This window comes from Drosophila erecta, unplaced genomic scaffold (genome assembly GCF_003286155.1).
Source record: "Drosophila erecta strain 14021-0224.00,06,07 unplaced genomic scaffold, DereRS2 tig00000000-arrow-pilon, whole genome shotgun sequence".
NCBI classification, from domain to species: Eukaryota; Metazoa; Arthropoda; class Insecta; order Diptera; family Drosophilidae; genus Drosophila; species Drosophila erecta.
This window is the reverse complement of record NW_020825194.1, coordinates 2,513,487-2,533,253: the sequence shown is the minus strand read 5'-3', so window position 1 is coordinate 2,533,253 and position 19,767 is coordinate 2,513,487. Positions and strand designations below refer to the sequence as shown.

The window sequence follows — 19,767 nt, the reverse complement described above, 5'->3', positions numbered from 1 at the left end:
TTCAGTTGTACTTTATGTTACGATTACTACAATACTTTATTTATTAATCTTATCGTTAGGCAATAACACGAATGTAACTCATTTTTAACCCGAACACACACATATGCGATACTTTATAATTTCCTCATTTTAAGCGAAATTCAATTAACAATAAAAATGAAACTAATAATTAAGGACGTTTGACTTAACATGCTCTAGGCCTAAGTAGACTTTTTCTCAGCTTTCTCCAGTTTGATGGCGCGCTTGGCCATGATCCAGAAGTAGAGACTCGGGCAAAGGTGACGGAGGTAATAGGCAACCTTGGCCTGGAACTCGCTGACAATAATTTCCGGTTCCTTGCGAAGAATGCATTGCAGAATGCGTTCTGCTAGTTTATCGGGCGACATGCCTTTGGCCGTAGTTTCATCCATTTCTGGGAGTAAAATAATAAGATACGCTTTCATTTGTTGTTATAAGGTATACATTCACATACTGCCATAGCTGCTTCCCGATCCCGTCAAAGCATTTAAGGAGAGCTGGGTGCGTATGTAGCCAGGACTCACGCAGGACACGTTTATGTTCTTATTTGCCACCTCGGCTCGCAGCGAATCGGCAAAGGCCTGCATGGCATGTTTCGAGGCGGAATAGGCAGCTCTCTGGGGGATAGCAAATTTACCCTGAACGGAGCTAATGAAGCAGATGTGACCACTACCACGCTTCACCATCGAAGGTAGCAGAGCTGAGGAATAGTACAAGATTTGGTTGATTTTCTGGGATAAAGGGTTTATTAGTTACCTTTCGTTAAAGCGACGCTGCCAAAATAGTTAACCACCATCACCTTGAGATCCACATCCACTGCCGTGGATGCCACATCCGCTCTCACGCTGATCCCTCCATTGTTGATGAGTATGTCCACCTGATTGTACACGCCCAGCACCCGGTTGACAAATTCTGGAATGGAATTCAGTTCGGCCAGATCCAGGGGAAGCACAGTCGGTGGATAAGCGGGATCCTGAAAGGTTTGATGCTTCACAATGTAAACACACAACTTGGAGGGCAGGACTTACCACATCCAGTGCGAGGAGGTCCTTTTTAACCCGTTCCAACTCCTGAGTGCGACGTGCCGCCAAAATGACCCTGCATCCAGCGCGGTAAAAGACGTGGGCCAAGGATTCGCCCAGGCCCGAACTGGCGCCCGTGATGAGCACAACCTGCAAATAGTTTACATAATTACCCGGCACATCAGTCAGCAAGTTACTCGTCACCTTTCCGGGCAATTGATTCCGGTATTTTTGGGCCTGGAACCGCTGCCAAATGTTAATGAGGGCCAGTGGAAGAGCCACCGGCATCAGGATCGTGCCGAGCACCCAGTAAAGCACGTTCCAGTCGCTGCTGGGAGCACATTTGTCCATGTCCTGCACTTTCATGTTCCCAATCCGATGCGATCCGATTATCAAACCTTTGAACTCCAAGCGAAATGCAAAGTGATTAGCAATGACAACAAAACTGGAATTGCCATTCACTACGAATAAAGCAAAGTGAAGCTTAGCTAAGGGGAATAGAAATGCATTCAATGACTTAGGAAGAATAACAAAGTCAGCCGCCACATAGAAAGTGAAAATTAATGTAGTATGAAGTGTGCAAAGTATTTAAATTCGATTTGGATTATTACATTCCAGCAGTGCTTATCTATCGAATATCTACTGTGCACAGTTGTTTCGTAGAGAATGGCAACTGGGAACAGCTGTTCCTTGTTACGTTGTTTTGCCGCAGAGGCGGCTAAGAAATAAGATTTAATTTAAATTAAACCAATGCCACGATGAATAGCCTCCTGCGACAAGGACTCCGCCTGGGCTGCTGCCATCCGGCTGTCCAGCAGCAAATCCACACCACCGCCGTGCACCGGACATTCTGGGAGCGCGAGAAAAAGTCCGGCTACAAGACCAAGCTGCCGGAGCCCTCGAAAAAGCAGATGATCATGGACGGATTGAGGGACCTAAAGGAGGAGATGAAGCTGTGGCGCCAGGAGGTGAAGGAGCAGTTCGAAAGTGATCCCATCCTGGTCTTCCGGCCGGGTGAAACGGATGTGGTGTTCAATTTCAAGGCGCCCGATGTGCTGGACAAGTGGACGGTGACCACGGATGCGGATCACGGCGAGGGCAAGAGTACCGCCACTCTGGAACTGAGTGCAGCCGGCGCTGGACTCTTCCATGGCGAAGTGAACTCGAATCACACCAAGGATGGCATTATTAAAAGGACGGGATACGCGAACATTCGCACAAAAAGAGTGCGGGTGAGTTTATTGTGGATTTTTCATTGGATGTAACGATCCTAAACATAATTTTCCTCAGAAATCCTTCAAGCGCGAGTCCACCTACGACTGGACGCAGTACAACATGCTGATCATGAAGGTGCGAGGAGATGGTCGCAGCTACCTGATCAACCTGCACACCGAGGGCTACTTCGATCTGATGTGGAACGACATCTACCACTATGTTCTGTACACGCGCGGTGGTCCCCACTGGCAGATAGCGAAGATTCCCTTCTCCAAGTTCTTCCTCTCTTCCAAGGGTCGTGTCCAGGATCGCCAGGGCGCCGTACCGCTGAATAGAATCACCCACTTTGGATTCTCCGTCGCCGCCAAGAAGGGAATGGACGGTCCGTTTGGCCTGGAAATAGACTATGTGGGTCTGCAGTACGATCCCAGCCATCGCGAGGAATTCGCCTACGAAATGTACCAGACTCCCAAATACATTGTGGCTACGTAACGTAACCCGCTTACGTTACGTTTGTGTTATTTAATTGTAGAAACGTATGAGGAACAGTAAAGATTGGTTAGCAGAAATAAAAGCACCTTGAATATTGATTCATATATATACCTTATTATATTATAAAATTATGGAATATCTCTTTTAGTCAAGAGCAACTGTACGCTCAGCTGACCATTCTCTCTCTTGCTCTCCAGCCATCTCTTTCTTTCTATCTTCTGCAGAACCCTTCTCTTGGCAATCAGCTGTTTAAGTGTTTACATTCACATCGCCGAATCTTCAGGGTCATTTTAGCGTTGAAACTGCAGCTTTTATGTCTTTTCCAGGGGTTTTTAGCCTCTCTTGACTGCCAATTAGCGCTTGGCTTTCTGTATTTTACGTGAATATCGTGCGGCTTGCGTTTTTCGCTCAGTCTGCTCCGAAACATCGAGCGATAATAGCGGCCGGAAAAACTTCCGCTTCAATTTGTTAGTTTTGTCGCGGGAGATAGGGAAAAAGTGTAAATTGGTGCTTCACTATCATTATCAGACATTAGATAAAATCATGGTAAGTGGCTTTTAAATAAATAGTGAAATATAAATACTTTTTGTATAATGCCGTATGAAAAACGTGACCATGTGGCAGTTCAGTCACCGCGACCTCGAGCCCACGTTGTTTGCTTTAATCCTGGCTAAAACCACAACAAACTAAATCAATACTAGTCGGTGGAGCTACGCACTTCACCGGTTTGCTCGTACTATGTAATTTATGCGCCAAAAATAGAAGAACTGAACGTAAATGATACCAAATGAGGCAAAACCAGTTGGCCACCAGCGAATCGAAAGTGTTGGGTGCAAGAAACCAGTTCTTGATACCATTCCTGTTATCGCAGCTCCACCTTTTTACCTGTTGACTGAGTTTTACCTTCAGTTTTGCCTCCAGCGGCGTCACTTGCTGACGTGTGAAGTCCACTGCCAAAATGGTGCAACTTACGGTAGTCGCAATCACTAAAACTCAGCCTATAGAAAACATCTCTAATCAGCAAAATCACTCAGAAATATCGCACATATATTGGAAACTTGATACTCATAGATTGCTGCCTATCTCTATTTACTCTTACCCTCTCACCCTTCTATGCTTTGAATCTTACAGGAGGAGACATATCTGTACGATCCCAGTCTGCTGTTGAAACTGGACTTTCATCGCAGTCCCGCCAATTTCAAGCCCTTCATATCGGCGGCTAATCCCGGCGAGCCCTGGATGAAAGTGCGCCCTCTCAAGGACACCGACTACGACCGTGGATTCCTGCAGCTGCTCTCCCAACTCACCCATGTGGGCAATGTGAATCGCACGCAGTTCTTGAGTGAGTCGTGAATTTCAGCTCGGATTTAAGTATTAGTACTGACCATGTCCATCTTCTCCAGCCCGCTTCTCACAGATGAAAGCCAGCGGGGATTACTTTGTCACCGTCATTGAGGACACCCGCAAGAATGAGATTATTGGAGCTGCATCCTTGGTGATTGAGCGCAAGTTCATCCATAACTGTGCTGTCGTAAGTGAAGAAGGTGACTTTTATCTCTTAAATTAATCTATTATTTATTCCTCAGCGTGGTCGTCTAGAGGATGTGGTGGTAAATGACACCTATCGCGGCAAGCAACTGGGAAAACTGTAAGCGTGGTGTATCATATTCTCAAGAAGAAATATTAATCCTTCGACTCACCATTTAGGATCGTGGTCACCGTATCGCTGCTGGCCGAGGAACTGGGCTGCTACAAAATGTCGCTGGACTGCAAGGACAAGCTGATCAAGTTCTACGAGTCGCTGGGCTACGTGGCCATTCCCGGAAACTCCAATTCCATGACCATTCGCTACGATGAGGGGCCAACGCTCAAGCGGAATGCTACCTCAGCCGGCTCCAGTGGAACAGTGGGCGACTCCTGCCAAACTGTGAGCCTCGATTTTGCCTCTTGACAATTAGCCGCCAACGCTGCTCCAAAGTCCAAGCTTTGAGTGGGTGCACCCCAGCTCAAAGTTATAAGTGCGCGAAGCGCAATGCAAGAAAACTGAAATTGGATTCTAACAAAACATAAAATGCATAGGCATTGCCAAAATTCCATTGCGCTGAGGGCATGATGGATTTTTGGACAGCGCTGGCTGGCGGTGGTGTCCTTGTGGACGGTCGTGATTTCCACCCACCCGCGAGGACATACAATTAGATATTTAGTTAAAGACAACCGCAACATACGTTGCTTTCTGTTTTTAATCCCTACAGAACTCTCAATTTTATAATTTTTTCTCCCCTTTCTGCTACTGAATGTGCGGCTCAACTATCAACTGCAAGGTGGTTGTAATATTACCTTTTAAGAGCACCTTCATCAAGTAGCCTTAAGTTTGAAACACTCGCATAAATACACTGTTATTAACACTAATCAACAAAAGCGATTAAAGCCCAATACGAATCTGCAACAAACACTCAAGGATGGCTGAAAAAATTTATTAACGTGGAAATTTATCAACAGACAACAATTTATTTACCATTTTTTGCAAATAATTAAATAACAAACATGTGTGCTATTCAAAGATGGAGAAGATCGTTAAACTAGTCTGTTAATTTTGTTTGCCTTTGCTAAACTATTTCCTTAGTATATGTAAACGATATATTCCACAAATGTTGAGCTTATTTTACAAGTATGCACCTTCAATATTCAAATGGCTTCGAGCTACATGTATACGAAATTTTTTTAGTGTCTATTGCAAGGTACTTATTGGGCTTAAGTCTTCTCTATTTACAAGGGTTTCAAATCGGGGGCAAGAGCTGGGCAAACCCAGCCTCCTCCCCGTCTCATGAGTACGCGCAAAGGTGTCCGCACTTGGGGCACTTGGAGTGCTTGGCAAAGTACTTCTGCAGGTGCTCTATGTGACCTCCATGGGAGCATCCCTGGCACCAGGCGTAGACTCCCCGGACGATCAGACCGCAGACGCAGCACTTGGCAGACTGCATGGACTTGCACTTGTCGCAGTACCAACCCACCTTGCCGCCCATTGGACGTCCACACTCCCCACAATTCGTGTGCATGGCTGTCGAATGCTGGTTGAGCTGCTGCACCGACCTCAGCCAGGAGCGGTTGATTACCTCGCAGGCCTCGTTCCACAGCTCATAGCGATGCAGCTGGTCCACGTAGGTGTAAAACCAGTGCTCCTGAAAAGGGAAAACCAGATGACTAACTATGCTTTGATCCCAGCTTTGTCTATAAACACACCACCAATGCATCATCAATGGGCAGGAGTTTCCGAGCTTCTCCCAGCGCTATAAGGACTGTTAGAGCTGTTTGCACATCGCCCACGTCGTTCATTAGCATGAGGGCATCGGACACGAACTTATGCGGTTCCCACATGGGAATGGGCGGGACATGGCTGACTTTTAGGACAGTGGGAACATGCGGTGGCTAAGAGACGAGCAATAGGTTCAACTATAAGTATAACAAATGCCTAACAATCCAAACTTACAGGAGACTTTTCGTGATCGGAAGCCTTGAGATCCAGCTGTGGTCGTGCTGCCTGCACATCGTGGTGAAGGGCGGGGAAGGCCAAAGATTTTGGGCATTCAGTGGGACCCACGTAAATAAACCCATTGCGCAACAGCTCAAAGTTGTCAAAGGTAATCTCGCTGATGATTTGCGTTTCGGACAGAATCACTGAGCTCGTAGGGGGATGCTCCACACCACTGCTACCCAGCGGATCATCGTCCACATTTGCCACATCAATCTCGTGGGCTGTTTCCGGCGTGTTTCCATTGAGATCCTGGCCTAGATCCGTTCGCTGCTGAGGCCAATCGCTGGCTACTTGCGTGGCACGTCGTGAGTTCATTGGATTCTTTTGATTCGAGAAGGAGGAGCGGTGCTCGAAGGGAGGCTCAAAGTGATTGCTGCCGTAGAAAAGTTTGATAAAGTTCCACAACGTGGTGGCCTAAAAAATTTGGTGCTTTAGTTTTGACAAAGTTTGGGAGTATTCTCAAGTGCTCACATTATGTTTGCCGTATTTTTTGGAAACCTCTGCATTGTGCTCGCATAACTCCGCCAGTTTTTTACCACTGATAACCAGCTCCCTGGCACAGCCAATAAAGCTCTCGTGTTCTTGGGTAGGTCTTGAAACAGATTCGCTCAGGGGATAGCCGGAGAACTGAAATATATCAATGTGTTTAGATATAACTAAGAAGTTCCCCAATGGTGTCTTACTAACCGTGTCGTTAACCATGAATTTGTACATCTTGGAATGGTCTAAATGGAACTGAATGCTGCCAGCCACATTCGTCTTACGGCGACTTCTAAAACCAACATACTTAGAAACATAAAAGTTGATGCAACAAGGACATACATGAAGCTGGAAGACTTCGTATTGGACGCGCCACTGCTCTTGGGCTCATACTCCTTTATCTTGTTGGCAAAGGATATGTCCCCGAATCTGCCCAGGCTAGCTCCCTGGGCATTTGCTTTTAGCGCTGGCCTCGTTGCGTCCTTGAAAGCATGTTTGTAAATGGTGGAGTCTTTGCTAATGGACAAAAGACAATGCGAGTCGCTGCCCTGCCACGCAATTCCAGTGGTTACATTGGTATGCTCGTTGAAGGAGGCGAAGGGGATGTAGGGTCTGCGGATATCCCACACATGAACGCTGTAGTCCACCACAAGGGCACAGCTGGCGATGTGATACCTGGTAAACATTTAAGATTTAATCAGAAATAACTTGGTTAAACCAGGCTTTAAAAACCTACGTTCTTTCTGGTCGCCACTTAACCCGTCCCACCACGGCGATTGTGTGGATGGTGTGTTCCAATCCTGGCCTGCCATCCATGTTCCACACCTTGATCTGCTTGTCCCGACTTCCGGTGGCCAGCCAATTTCTTGTGGGATGCCAGTCGCAGGTGTAAACGGGGCCATAGTGCGCAGTAAACTGCACCATGCACTTGTCCCACTTCCGCATGTCCCACAATTGTACAGTTCCATTCTCGGAGACTGCGGAGAATATGTTCTGTGTGTGCGGACTGAACTTGACATCCCGCACGGATTCCGAGTTGCAGAAGTAGGTGTTGACCGACTTATCTGACCGGATGTCGAAACACTTGATGGTGCCATCCTGGGAACCGGAGATCAGGATGTTAGGCTCGCTGCTGTGGAAGGTCACGGTGTGGGCAGTGCGCTCATGCTCGTTGTAGACGAGAAGCTGCTTCTGCCTGCCGAACTTGGAGAGATCCCATACGGAAACCACTCCGTTTGTGGCCGCCGTAGCCAAAAGATTGCTATCCAAGGTGGACCAGGCCACATCGTTGGCGGAGTAGCTAAGATTCTGGTTCTTTCCGCGCATATTACACGATTCCGTGAACCCATTGCTGTTTATGGAGTACACCTTAAGCACTGTTCGGAAGGAAATTAGGTGTATTTATAGAAAGACCTTGACGATTCTAATCTTACAGCTTCTTCCGGCCAAAGCAATCTGGTTGTTGTCCTTATTCAAGGCCAGGGCGTTCGCGTGTCCTTCCAGGCATATCCGCAGCGAGATTGTGGTGGTGTCCTCCACGGAATCGGGCATCCTGCACAAGTTGCAAGTTAGCCCGCAGAGAACAAAACAGTGATTTGATAAGACAAGACGCTATCTTTTATTTTCCTTTCGGTTCAGTATGACCGTTTCTTGAGCGGCAAAATTTTGGCGGGAGTGTTCTCAAATGCAGATGTTGAACATTGTTTGGATTAAAGACTTTGTGTACAAAAGTTGTATTTTTCGAGTATCATCAACGAATTATACACATGTACATATTTATTAATTTTAATTAATTTTCTGAATTCCTTGAAACTTTTTGGAACACTCCAATAAGATCTGCTACTGCAAACGCGTCGTTGCCAGATCACCCACACCGACGGAGTGGCAACGCCTTGCTGCGGCCTTGCTGTTTACAAAAATCACGGTCGACTTTTTCGGCAATTTTATTTATCAGCGCAACAAGTGGCCGCAAGAAAGCAGGAGAGTGGAGCCTGGTGATCCTGATCCCTTCCAAAAATGCCGGACATCAAGATAACACCCCTGGGCGCCGGCCAGGATGTGGGCCGCAGCTGTCTGCTGCTCTCGATGGGCGGGAAGAACATAATGCTCGACTGCGGGATGCATATGGGCTTCAACGACGAGCGCCGCTTCCCGGACTTCTCCTATATAGTGCCAGAGGGTCCGATCACAAGCCACATTGACTGTGTGATCATCTCGCACTTTCACCTGGGTGAGTTTCTGTCTTCTGCACCGCGCTTATCTGGTCAACTCGCTCTAATCGTTTCTTTATCGATTGCATGCATTACAGATCACTGCGGCGCTTTGCCCTACATGTCTGAGATTGTGGGCTACACCGGGCCCATCTACATGACGCATCCGACCAAAGCCATAGCGCCCATCCTTTTGGAGGACATGCGCAAGGTGGCCGTGGAGCGGAAGGGCGAGTCCAACTTCTTTACCACCCAGATGATCAAGGACTGCATGAAGAAGGTGATTCCCGTCACACTTCACCAGAGCATGATGGTGGACACGGACCTGGAGATCAAAGCTTACTATGCCGGCCACGTTCTGGGTGCCGCCATGTTCTGGATCAAGGTGGGCTCCCAGAGCGTGGTCTACACGGGGGACTACAACATGACGCCAGACAGGCATCTGGGCGCCGCCTGGATAGACAAGTGCCGACCGGACTTGCTGATCTCTGAGAGCACGTACGCCACTACTATTAGGGACTCGAAGCGGTGCCGTGAGAGGGACTTTCTTAAGAAAGTCCATGAGTGTGTGGCCAAGGGGGGCAAGGTTTTAATCCCAGTTTTCGCCCTGGGTCGCGCCCAGGAGCTGTGCATCCTGCTGGAGACGTACTGGGAACGCATGAACCTCAAGTACCCCATATACTTTGCTCTGGGACTTACCGAGAAGGCCAACACCTACTACAAAATGTTCATCACCTGGACGAACCAAAAGATTCGCAAGACCTTCGTTCACCGCAACATGTTCGACTTCAAGCACATCAAGCCGTTCGATAAGGCCTACATCGATAACCCTGGAGCAATGGTGGTGTTCGCAACGCCAGGCATGCTGCACGCGGGTCTTTCCCTGCAGATCTTTAAGAAGTGGGCGCCAAACGAGAACAACATGGTGATTATGCCCGGCTATTGTGTGCAGGGCACAGTGGGTAACAAGATTCTCGGAGGCGCCAAGAAGGTGGAGTTCGAGAACAGGCAGGTGGTCGAAGTCAAAATGGCCGTTGAGTACATGAGCTTCTCGGCCCATGCCGATGCCAAAGGTTGCTATAAGCTAGAAACTTTAATGCTGATACTAATTTATTTTGTGTATTGCAGGCATCATGCAGCTAATTCAGAACTGTGAGCCAAAGAACGTAATGCTCGTCCATGGTGAAGCAGAAAAGATGAAGTTCCTGCGCTCCAAGATCAAAGACGAGTTTAACCTGGAAACCTACATGCCGGCCAACGGCGAAACCTGTGTGATTTCCACGCCTGTTAAGATACCCGTAGATGCATCCGTTTCCCTGCTCAAAGCGGAAGCCCGCTCCTACAATGCCCAGCCACCGGATCCCAAGAGGCGGCGGCTCATCCATGGCGTCCTTGTAATGAAAGACAATCGAATAATGCTGCAAAACCTAACCGACGCCCTTAAGGAGATCGGAATCAACCGGCATGTCATGCGATTCACGTCCAAGGTCAAGATGGACGACTCTGGACCGGTCATCCGCACAAGCGAACGACTCGCGGCTCTGCTCGAAGAAAAATTAGCCGGCTGGACGGTGACGATGCAGGAGAACGGCTCCATAGCCATCGAGTCCGTTGAGGTGAAGGTGGAGGAGGACGAGAAGGATCCCAAGCAGAAGAACATTTTGATATCCTGGACCAACCAGGACGAGGACATTGGAGCCTACATACTGAACGTGCTCCAGAATATGTGCTAGGCAACGAAGAAGCATCCCATTGAAATCCCACGCCTTAATTCCATAGATAAGCACAAAGTGTAGATACCCATTTCTGAAAATTGAAAGACGGTCAAAATATACGTAGTTGTTCCAATAATTCTTCCGGAGTATTAGATGCCACTTTATACTTGAAAGTTAGTGCACTTTAAAATCACAAAAACATTTATCAAACCACATTTTATATAAGAATGCAATCAAATCCAATGATATCAATGTGTATAAACGGAACAGACCTTTGCAAACGCTTTTAAATTCCTTGACTCCCACTCCAATTGGTTAACTAGACCGCGTTTAAAGTTATTTTCGTTCGTTCCACGCTATTTATTCTGGGGTATATTTGAAAGTGTAACATTACTAGGGCTCCAGGCGTAGCTCCGGGTGCCTGGCACCATATGCAATTAGCTTTATGAATTGTTAGAGCTGTTCGAACACATTCCATTCGCTTATGTGAGGGCGGCGGCACCGGAGATGATTTCAATCAGCTCGCGGGTAATGACGGCCTGTCGGGTACGGTTGAAGGTGAGGGTCAGCTTGTCGATCATCTCACCGGCGTTCTTGGAAGCGTTGTCCATGGCAGTCATACGGGAGGACTGCTCAGAGCAGGCGCCCTCCTTCATGGTGTAGAAGATGAGCGAGGCCAGCGAGAACTCCAGGTAGCTCTTGACCACGTCGCTGTCGAGCGAGTCGTAGACGGCCAGCTTCTCCGACTTCTCCACGGTGGATCCGCTGAAGATGGGGAGGGTGGAGCACTGGTAGGACACCACCGACTTGAAACGGTTGTAGACGATCTTGCCCTCGGTGTAATCGTAACCGGTCTGCAGAACCTCGTTGGCAATCTTCGAGGCGTCCAGGAAAGTGGGCGGCAGTCGGCCCACCTCGTTGGCCACCATCAGGATGTTCTTGCCGTACAGACGGGACAGGATCGCGCGCGACTTGTCGCCCACGCAGAACACCTTAGTGTTGGCCTCGTCCTGGGCCAGTTCACCGCGGATGAGACGGGCCACACCAGTGTGGACAGCGCCGCAAAGACCACGGTCCGAAGTGACTGCGATGAGCAGCTTCTTGGGCTCCGCCTTCTCGTCCGCCTGGATCTCCGTCTTCTCGAAGAACTGCTGGGCGCCGATGCCGTAAGGACGCGCCGCCTTCAAGTCTCGCTCGGCACGAGCGTACTTGGCAGCGGACACCATCTTCATCGATTGCGTAATTTTCTGAATGTTCTTCACCGACTTCAGGCGGATGGAAATCATCTTCAGGGTGGCCATGCCACGCTGCTGCTGGGCCAGCATGGTGGCCTCCATGGCCAGGGGCAGCAGGAGCTGGGTGCGTTGCATCATCATCCTGTAAGTTGTCGAAGATTCCCTGTCGCGAAAATTAGCTCGTTTCACTCGGCGAAAATTGAGAAAATTCACCTACCTTGCGTTAAGTTGGCTGCGCCACAACGAGTGTTATAACACAGAGCGGAGCTGCCACCTGGTTCGGGTTGGAGTGGTGGCTATTCGTGGTGAACGGTAAAGTATTATATTAAATAATATATTGATAATTGTAGATTATCGATATGGCTATGTGGTACATAAAACCATAACTATCAATATGGGTTAAAATACAAGATATTATTACTTCGCACAAAGTAAACTAGCCCCTTTGGAGAAATGTACCCCTACGACCATGTTTGTTATGCATACTAAAATCCAATTAGGTGTCCAGGAATGCACAAAAGAGCCAGAAACTAGTTAGAATTTCTGAAACTCTTATTGATTGCATGAAAGTTAAAAACAAATAAATAATTGATAAGGATTAAGATGTTTGGCAACGATGCCAGCTTGTTCTTAAGCCACGACCTGAGTTGCCCTACTCTCTGCCAGCTCTATTCGGCAGTCAGCTGCTCACGCACGATCCCTGAAGTTCCGTCACTAACGCCTCACGCAAAAAAAGCTGACGTACTCGGGAAAAAGATTAGGATAATTCGACGGAGACGAGCGCCCGATCCGATCTACTGACTCCCCCGCCCCACAGCAGAGCCACATATACAAGATCGCCCTGTCCAGGACTCCCGGGATCCCAGGGATGAGACCTCTGGGGACGATAAAGAGCGGATAAGTTCGTGTGCCCGTGCGTGTGTGTGTGTGCGTAAGCAAAGCTGGAAAATTGTTGCTGCGCATCGGAGGAAACTAAAGGACATCAGGCAGCTGGATTGGCATGACGAGGATAAAGCTAAAGCCAAGGCTAAAGACAGCGGCATAGAGCTTGAGGATAAACCGAGAATCGGGGCTTCACCGATTCCAGTGCCTTTGTGTGGCAGCAACAAGGTGTGCGTGTGTGTGTTGTGTGCGTGCGTGTGTTGCCTGCGCAGTGCGTTGTTGTTGCAGCTGCAATCGCCAGTTGTTGCTGTTGTTCTCGGTGCTGCTGTTGTTGTTGTTGTTGTTGCTGTGTGACACAACAGTAACAAAATATTGAGCCGCCGAGCAAAACACATAATGTGGTCGTTCTTCTCGCGCGACTCCTCAAAAGACTTCCCCTACGACATTGGCGAACCGGTGGGCGGCTTTGACCAGTACTCCATATGGACGCTGCACAAGGCCAAGCGCAAGACGACGCTGGAGGAGGTGTCGGTCTTTGTCTACGACATCCGTAGCGGATCCGACACCAAGTGCGAGCTGGCCAAGGCGGCGCTGAAGCGGCTCAAGACATTGCGTCACCCCAGCATCCTGCAGTATTTGGACTCGCTGGAAACGGACAAGATGCTGTACGTGGCCACCGAGGCGGTGGATCCGCTGGGCACCTACTTCGCCAAGCTAGGCAGCGACAATGTGCAGAAGGGCCTCTACCTGGCCTGGGGCATCTTCCAGATCACTGTGGGTATTTGGGTGTCTTATAATTGACCTAGCTAACCAAATCTCTAATCCCTTTCAGCGCGCCCTGTCCTTTCTCAACAACGACGGCAATCTGCGGCACAACAATGTTTCCGCCTGGTCGGTGTTTGTCAACGCCTCCGGCGAGTGGAAACTGGGCAGCTTGGAGTATGTCTCAGCGGCGGATGGCAATCCCATGCCGCCCGCCAAGATACCAGTGACCCTGGAGGTCTACGATTCCCCCGAAAAGAACGATCAGAGCAAGCTGAAGGCGGCCACCAAATGGTAGCTAATCCTATTACATTAGACTATTATAATAATCCTTTGCATCCAACTCTCAACCAGCTCCGTTGACATGTGGGGCCTTGGCTGTCTGGTGTGGGAAGCTTTCAACGGCGTGCTCAAGCAACGCTCCAACCTCAAGGATATAGAACACATACCCAAGTCCCTGCAATCGCTCTATTGCGAACTGGTGGGCGCCTCACCTTCGAATCGTCCCAATCCAGCGGACATTATCACACGTTGCCGAAAGCCTGGAGGCTTTTTCAAAAACGATTTGGTTGACACACTGCTCTTCCTGGAGGAGATCCAAATCAAGGACAAGGCGGAGAAGAATCGCTTCTTCAGCGGCCTGACCACGCATCTCGACAACTTTCCGGACAACGTGTGCAGGCACAAGATTCTTCCACAGCTGATAACAGCCTACGAATACGGGGATGCGGGGTCGGCAGTGCTGGCTCCCATGTTCAAGGTTGTCTATTGAATTGGCATACCCTTGTATGACTCAATTTCACAAGGAATTCTTATCTTGCAGCTGGGCAAACTGCTGGACGAGGTGGAGTACCAGAAACGCATTGTGCCCTGCGTGGTCAAATTGTTTGCTTCCACGGATCGAGTAACGCGATCGCGCCTGCTGCAGCAGCTGGATCTGTTCATCGCGCACTTGCAGCCACAGGTGGTCAACGATCAGATTTTCCCCCAGGTGGCTCACGGGTTCCTAGACACTAATGCCACCATACGCGAGCAGACCGTCAAGTCGATCATCCACTTGGCACCCAAGCTCAATTACAACAACCTGAATGTAGAGGTACTGCGTCACTTCGCCAGGCTGCAGGCGCGGGATGACCAAGGTGGAATTCGCACCAATACGACGGTGTGTCTGGGCAAGATTGCGCCGCATTTGCACCCGCAGGTGCGCCAGCGTGTGCTAGTCTCCGCTTTCATTCGTGCCATGCGGGATCCTTTTCCGCCGGCAAGAGTCGCTGGAGTTCTGGCGCTGGCCGCCACACAGCAGTACTTTCTGCTCAGCGAGGTGGCAAACCGCGTTCTGCCATCACTGTGTTCCCTCACCGTTGATCCGGAGAAGACGGTGCGCGACCCGGCTTTCAAAACCATTAGAGGCTTTTTGGGCAAACTGGAGAAGGTCTCCGAGGATCCCAGTTTGCGGGAAACGATGGGTGAGTACCTCACACTATGGTTTATTCAAGAAATCTTTACTATGTTGCTAATTACTTTAATATTTCGTTCGCAGAGGCGGATGTTCACACGGCCACTCCTTCAATTGGCAATGCGGCGGCCACATGGGCGGGATGGGCGGTGACGGCCGTCACAGCCAAGTTCTATCGCAGCCAAAGTGATTCGTCTCGACCACGACCGCCTTTAACTGGACGCAATCTGTCCAAGCCAGCGTCGCTTGGTAAGTATTCGCCTCGCTTAGCGATTTGCACAATGCAATTAACCCGGCCTGCATTTGTCGAGTAGAGCAACCATCGAGCAGCAGTTTATCGACCACCACGAGCAGTGTTACCTCAATGACGTCGCTGGAGCATGAAAGCAATGACACCTCCGCCTCGGCCTCTGATTATGGCAACAACGATTGGGACAACGAAAACTGGGGCGAAATGGATGTAAGTAGTGCTTGAATGGCATTTGAATGCTGCTAATTATGCTCGATTATTTTAATTTTAGACCTCTCAGGATCCCAGCAGTCCGCTGGCGGCCAGCTCCAATAATGGCGCCTTGGTGGCGGCCAATGCCTTGAGCGAAGTGCGCGACGGCTGGGACAACGAGGAGTGGGGCAGTCTTGAAGAGGATCCGGTGAGTTTCGAATAGAACTATTTAAACTTTTATACTAACCCAATTGGTTTTGCAGTGCGAGGAGGAGGAGCAGGCGGAGCAGGAGCAACAGCAACAACAGCTGGCTAGACAATCTATATCATCCACGTCATCCAGTCAGCCAAATCAACGCCCGCTGCTGCCACATCAGCAGCAGCATCCCCATCAGCAGCAGCTGCAGCAGCACGAACTAAACGATCTGATCGAGCCGCTGGCCAAGCTCAACTCGCACGTCACCTCGCCGTCGAAGCAGTCGATGCTGCGGCCAAAGGAGCTGCCCAATCTATCCAGCAGCAACACGTCGCCCACGTCGGCCACTGCCAATTGCAATAACATTAGCCCGCCTTCGTCGCATTTGAACAATTCGACGCATAATGCCAATTGGAATAGCGATTCGTGGGCCGACGGGGAGTTTGAGCCACTGGATGAATCGGGATTTGGTGAGTTCCTCACATGCTCTTTCGCAGTGTGTGAAAACAATATCAGATTTCCCTTCTCGCGACCCACATGGCGAATCACAACTAATGAAGCTAATACCTTCCAGGGAATGCCAAACTGGACGAGGCCCGCCGCAAGCGGGAGGAGAAGAAGCTGCAGCGGCAGCGGGAGTTGGAGGCGCGACGGGCCCAGCGGGCGAGCGGCCCCATGAAGCTGGGCGCCAAAAAGCTTTAAAAGTAATCAGCCGATAACAGCGACGTGTGTTGTTCAGCTGTTATTCCCATCGTACATCTAAGCCCAAAGTGTATTTTGTATATTTCTGTGCGTGTGTGTCTTGTCCCGCTCCCAATTTGACCCATTTTGCCCAATTTGGCCGCTCTGTGTGTGCTTTGTGTTTGTTTTGGGTACCAGTTTGCATTAAATGCAATCTCAGTGTCTCGAGTCTCCATTTCGATTCCGTAGCATAGCCGTATTGTATTTCTAATGCTGGCACGATATTAGCTAATATTCAGCGTCTCTAATGAAATTTCCAATGTAAAGCACTGTAATTAAACCTGTAATTTATATTTATAAACCAACCAAGCAGTAGTTAGTAAATTACTTCAAATTTATACCCTAATTAATCGACCCAATAAGGATTTCGGAAAGGAGGATGTTGAGCCTGAGTGTCAGATGAGAGGGTTGAGAATCGGGGATTCAATCGATATCAGTAAGTGGATACGAGGTCCCCTTCCTGTCCCCCACTATCAATGCGTGAATGGATGAGCGTGTGTCTGATTTCAAAGTTCATTTTAGTCGCCTCTTTCCAAAGCTAAAACTTGGTCGATACGAATCCAAGTGATTTTCTAGGCGCGCCGAAGGGTCGGTGAATATTTAGAAATCTAAACGTATTTTTGCGAATGGAGCGTAACCAAAATTGTGAATTTTAATACATAAATAATAGCAGATATTTTTATATAGTGCATAATAAAGGGAAACGAAATATATAGAACCAACCAAATAGAAACAACAGAAACCGAGAACCGCAAGCAATTATAGAAGGAAACAATTTTAAAAGCCTTTCAGCGATACATTTGTAGTAGAATTGCACTTGTTACATAGATGTCCTACGTTGCCATAAATAGGAACGATCAGGAACGCGTTGTCCTCGCGGTTCGGGCTACTGGCCACCTTCCGTTGGACATTCCTCGATTTTTACCCAAGTAAGAACAGCACCAAGCGCAAGGCCATTTTTGCATGTCGAACTAGTAGCGTTACCTAGCGTAATCTTACACTTTTGGATGTCCTGTACATACGTTTAGATGCAGATACAAGTGCAGAAACCGATGCAGATGCAGATGCATATACAGATACAGATATACATATACCTAACATATATGCCGATTTTTTCCAATACCTCAATATCAGTGTACAATTTTTCCATAATATATTTTTGAAATACAAACGAAAGTAATAACCCGCAGCGAGGAAATACCAAATGAAAATGTTGACTTTTTGAAATCTCATTGTTGTCTCATTGCCGCGTCTGTTTGCATTTGGAGCAAGCGCCACACATATGTATATTTGTAATTAATGCAACTCGATTCCAATATGCCCCGCCCCGCCCCCCGCCACCCGCCTCCAACCACACTTATTGGCATTCATCTTCTTATAGCCAATTCTCTCAGCAAATTTAACATTAGCGTAACGAACTATTCAAAGAAACCATTGAAAATAAACAAATTGAAGCAACATGGAAAATGTATTGTTTAGACAAATTTTTAAGACTGCAAAAATGAGAAAAACAAAACCAAAATCAATTGAAAGTGGTAATGGTAAATTACAAGAAAACTAAATTATTTAGTACTAATCATCAGTAAAATAAATTTTGAAATAATAACCATGTTGTCTGTTCGGAAATCCAAATTCTAACCGCCAAGGTAAGTGAAAACGCCAGTTCCAGCCAAATGCCAATCTAAATGGCTCAAACTGAAGCACACTCTAGCTTTTCGCACACATCTGGTCGAATTGATATACATATGTATATGGGTTGGCCAATGGCATCTGTTTTGGCAAATGTTTCCGATGGCCACTTGGTAATTGCAACAATCTAAACGCAAGACTTTGTTTATAACTTGCTGTTTGCAGTTGGTGCAGCTGCTTTTCGCAGTTTTGTGGTGACAGTTTAGATGGGTAGATGGGGTTATTAGTTAAAAACTGCTATAAAAACTAAATTATTTTTTATTGACTACAACGTTTTTGCGCGAGCCAAGAACTTGAACTTTGTATGTAAACATATTGATAAAGGCACTGGTGAAATCACTTTCAAATGGATACGTGCCTTCTCGCGCGTAAATTTTATTTGGTTTTAGCATTGCAAGTTTCCATTCAGATACTAGCGCCTTCAATTTAGGCATCATCATTTTTTTTAAATAGTCCCATTGCTTTTAGTTTCGGATTTGGTGCTGCAAGATTTCATAGCATACTTATCGGAGCCAAAGAAGCCGAATTTGGCGTGTCGCCTCGCACTCCGCCCACTGGGCTCATTAAAATGAGTCAATCTGCCCAGTTTGGTGCTCCTTGGTAATCCCCAATGTCACGTCACGTTTTGCGAACTATTTTTAAGACCTGCGACCGCACAACTTTGTTTTTCTCACGCGCCCGTTTCGCAGCTAATTTGTTGCAAGTTGCATGGGGTCTGCCACACAGCGGCGTTGTCAAGGGGTTTGCCTAAAAGTAAAATAAACACTTGCAGTTTAGAAATGATACCCTAGCGATTGAGTGGTTTGCTTTAATAATGATTTAGGGCAAGTAGCGATATGCCTCCTTAGGTGCCTCTTTTTGAAGACCCCCTTTGAGGCACCCCTGTTGCCACCGATGGTGCCGCCCCGTTGCCCGCCTCCCTGGAGTGGAGCAGCTGCCAAATCTGTTGACGGAGCTGCCCTTGGTGTGAGTAATTGCCTCGCCCAGTGCCACAAATGCGCCGGTTAGTGGTGCCTAAAATAAGTGCCGCCAAGTGGAGGGTGGTGGCTAAGAAAACCGAGCACAAAAAGAAAAAAAATAAAAATAAAATGGGAGGCGATCGCGGAATGCTATTAATAGGCATTGACTTCAGATAGATGGAGATGGAGGCCCAGACCCTGGCGTTAGAATCGCTGCACTGTGCTCGCATTACTCATACGCCCTGTTTGCCGCCCCTCACGTGTCTAATTGTGCTGAAATGCTGAAAACTGAAAAACTGAAGCGAGCAGGCCGCGATTAGCGCGCTGCACGGGTGTGGGCAATTAAATGGTCGTCGTGATAAAGTTGAGCAAATATTGAGATCATTATGGTAATTCCGGCTGCCCTGCAACCATCCAGTGTCATACAGCATCTTTGGCATTCATCTCATTCGCTCATTAAACTGCAGGCAAATGACTGGGTGAAGTGCAGCCAGCGATGCTCGGATTTGTCACCGATATATTGGAGCCTTGCGATTTGGCACGCAGGTGTGCGGCGGTTCCAAACAACTCTATACTCTATGCGAAGCTCGCATAATTTCCTCGCAAAATGCATTAAACGCTCTTACTATTACAATTGCCATTTGTTTTTGATACCCTGCAAACGTGGGTGTGCGGCGGGTATGTTGGCATCGGAATGGGCCTATGAATGCCTATAAAATTA

The 19,767-nt window shown here is 48.1% G+C and overlaps 7 protein-coding genes across 10 annotated transcripts; 4 read left to right on the top strand and 3 right to left on the bottom strand.

Moving 5' to 3' along the window:
* Nucleotides 1-5: 5 nt before the first annotated feature.
* On the bottom strand, nt 6-1,503 carry LOC6554537 (dehydrogenase/reductase SDR family protein 7-like). Its single transcript, XM_001981286.3, has 5 exons — nt 1,245-1,503; nt 1,047-1,190; nt 775-991; nt 473-718; nt 6-412 (listed from the first exon to the last, which is right to left on the bottom strand). Exons 1-5 carry the CDS (start codon nt 1,404-1,406, stop codon nt 201-203), a joined length of 981 nt encoding a protein of 326 aa, XP_001981322.1. The 5' UTR covers nt 1,407-1,503; the 3' UTR covers nt 6-200.
* Nucleotides 1,504-1,678: 175 nt separating this feature from the next.
* Nucleotides 1,679-2,851, top strand: LOC6554536 (complex I intermediate-associated protein 30, mitochondrial). Its single transcript, XM_001981285.3, has 2 exons — nt 1,679-2,272; nt 2,331-2,851. The coding sequence occupies exons 1-2, from the start codon at nt 1,799-1,801 to the stop codon at nt 2,745-2,747; spliced, it is 891 nt and encodes a 296-aa protein (XP_001981321.1). The 5' UTR covers nt 1,679-1,798; the 3' UTR covers nt 2,748-2,851.
* Nucleotides 2,852-2,994: 143 nt separating this feature from the next.
* Nucleotides 2,995-5,199, top strand: LOC6554535 (probable glucosamine 6-phosphate N-acetyltransferase). Of its 2 annotated transcripts, none has more exons than XM_026975987.1 (5): nt 2,995-3,293; nt 3,879-4,089; nt 4,151-4,278; nt 4,334-4,395; nt 4,455-5,199. In XM_026975987.1, the coding sequence occupies exons 1-5, from the start codon at nt 3,291-3,293 to the stop codon at nt 4,696-4,698; spliced, it is 648 nt and encodes a 215-aa protein (XP_026831788.1). In that variant the 5' UTR covers nt 2,995-3,290; the 3' UTR covers nt 4,699-5,199. The 2 variants fall into 2 exon arrangements, with proteins under 2 accessions (XP_026831788.1, XP_001981320.3); XM_001981284.3 differs by lacking the exon at nt 2,995-3,293 and adding an exon at nt 3,622-3,720.
* Nucleotides 5,200-5,207: 8 nt separating this feature from the next.
* LOC6554534 (GATOR complex protein WDR24) lies at nt 5,208-8,412 on the bottom strand. Of its 2 annotated transcripts, none has more exons than XM_001981283.3 (8): nt 8,193-8,412; nt 7,496-8,135; nt 7,102-7,434; nt 6,967-7,051; nt 6,751-6,906; nt 6,235-6,693; nt 5,988-6,173; nt 5,208-5,926 (listed from the first exon to the last, which is right to left on the bottom strand). In XM_001981283.3, exons 1-8 carry the CDS (start codon nt 8,308-8,310, stop codon nt 5,570-5,572), a joined length of 2,334 nt encoding a protein of 777 aa, XP_001981319.1. In that variant the 5' UTR covers nt 8,311-8,412; the 3' UTR covers nt 5,208-5,569. The 2 variants fall into 2 exon arrangements, with proteins under 2 accessions (XP_001981319.1, XP_015009191.1); XM_015153705.2 differs by having other exon boundaries at nt 6,967-7,048.
* Nucleotides 8,413-8,615: 203 nt separating this feature from the next.
* LOC6554533 (integrator complex subunit 11) lies at nt 8,616-10,820 on the top strand. The gene is made up of 3 exons (XM_001981282.3): nt 8,616-8,989; nt 9,068-10,042; nt 10,098-10,820. Exons 1-3 carry the CDS (start codon nt 8,776-8,778, stop codon nt 10,700-10,702), a joined length of 1,794 nt encoding a protein of 597 aa, XP_001981318.1. The 5' UTR covers nt 8,616-8,775; the 3' UTR covers nt 10,703-10,820.
* A 193-nt stretch (nt 10,821-11,013) lies between these two features.
* Nucleotides 11,014-12,236, bottom strand: LOC6554557 (ATP synthase subunit gamma, mitochondrial). 2 transcript variants are annotated; one of them, XM_001981281.3, is made up of 2 exons: nt 12,137-12,236; nt 11,014-12,082 (listed from the first exon to the last, which is right to left on the bottom strand). In XM_001981281.3, the coding sequence occupies exon 2, from the start codon at nt 12,058-12,060 to the stop codon at nt 11,167-11,169; it is 894 nt and encodes a 297-aa protein (XP_001981317.1). In that variant the 5' UTR covers nt 12,061-12,082; nt 12,137-12,236; the 3' UTR covers nt 11,014-11,166. The 2 variants fall into 2 exon arrangements, with proteins under 2 accessions (XP_001981317.1, XP_026837003.1); XM_026981202.1 differs by having other exon boundaries at nt 11,014-12,061; nt 12,137-12,211.
* A 305-nt stretch (nt 12,237-12,541) lies between these two features.
* LOC6554556 (N-terminal kinase-like protein) lies at nt 12,542-17,858 on the top strand. Its single transcript, XM_001981280.3, has 9 exons — nt 12,542-13,575; nt 13,634-13,857; nt 13,918-14,323; nt 14,387-15,029; nt 15,104-15,268; nt 15,334-15,479; nt 15,541-15,669; nt 15,725-16,127; nt 16,232-17,858. The coding sequence occupies exons 1-9, from the start codon at nt 13,198-13,200 to the stop codon at nt 16,357-16,359; spliced, it is 2,622 nt and encodes an 873-aa protein (XP_001981316.1). The 5' UTR covers nt 12,542-13,197; the 3' UTR covers nt 16,360-17,858.
* The last annotated feature ends 1,909 nt before the right edge of the window (nt 17,859-19,767 follow it).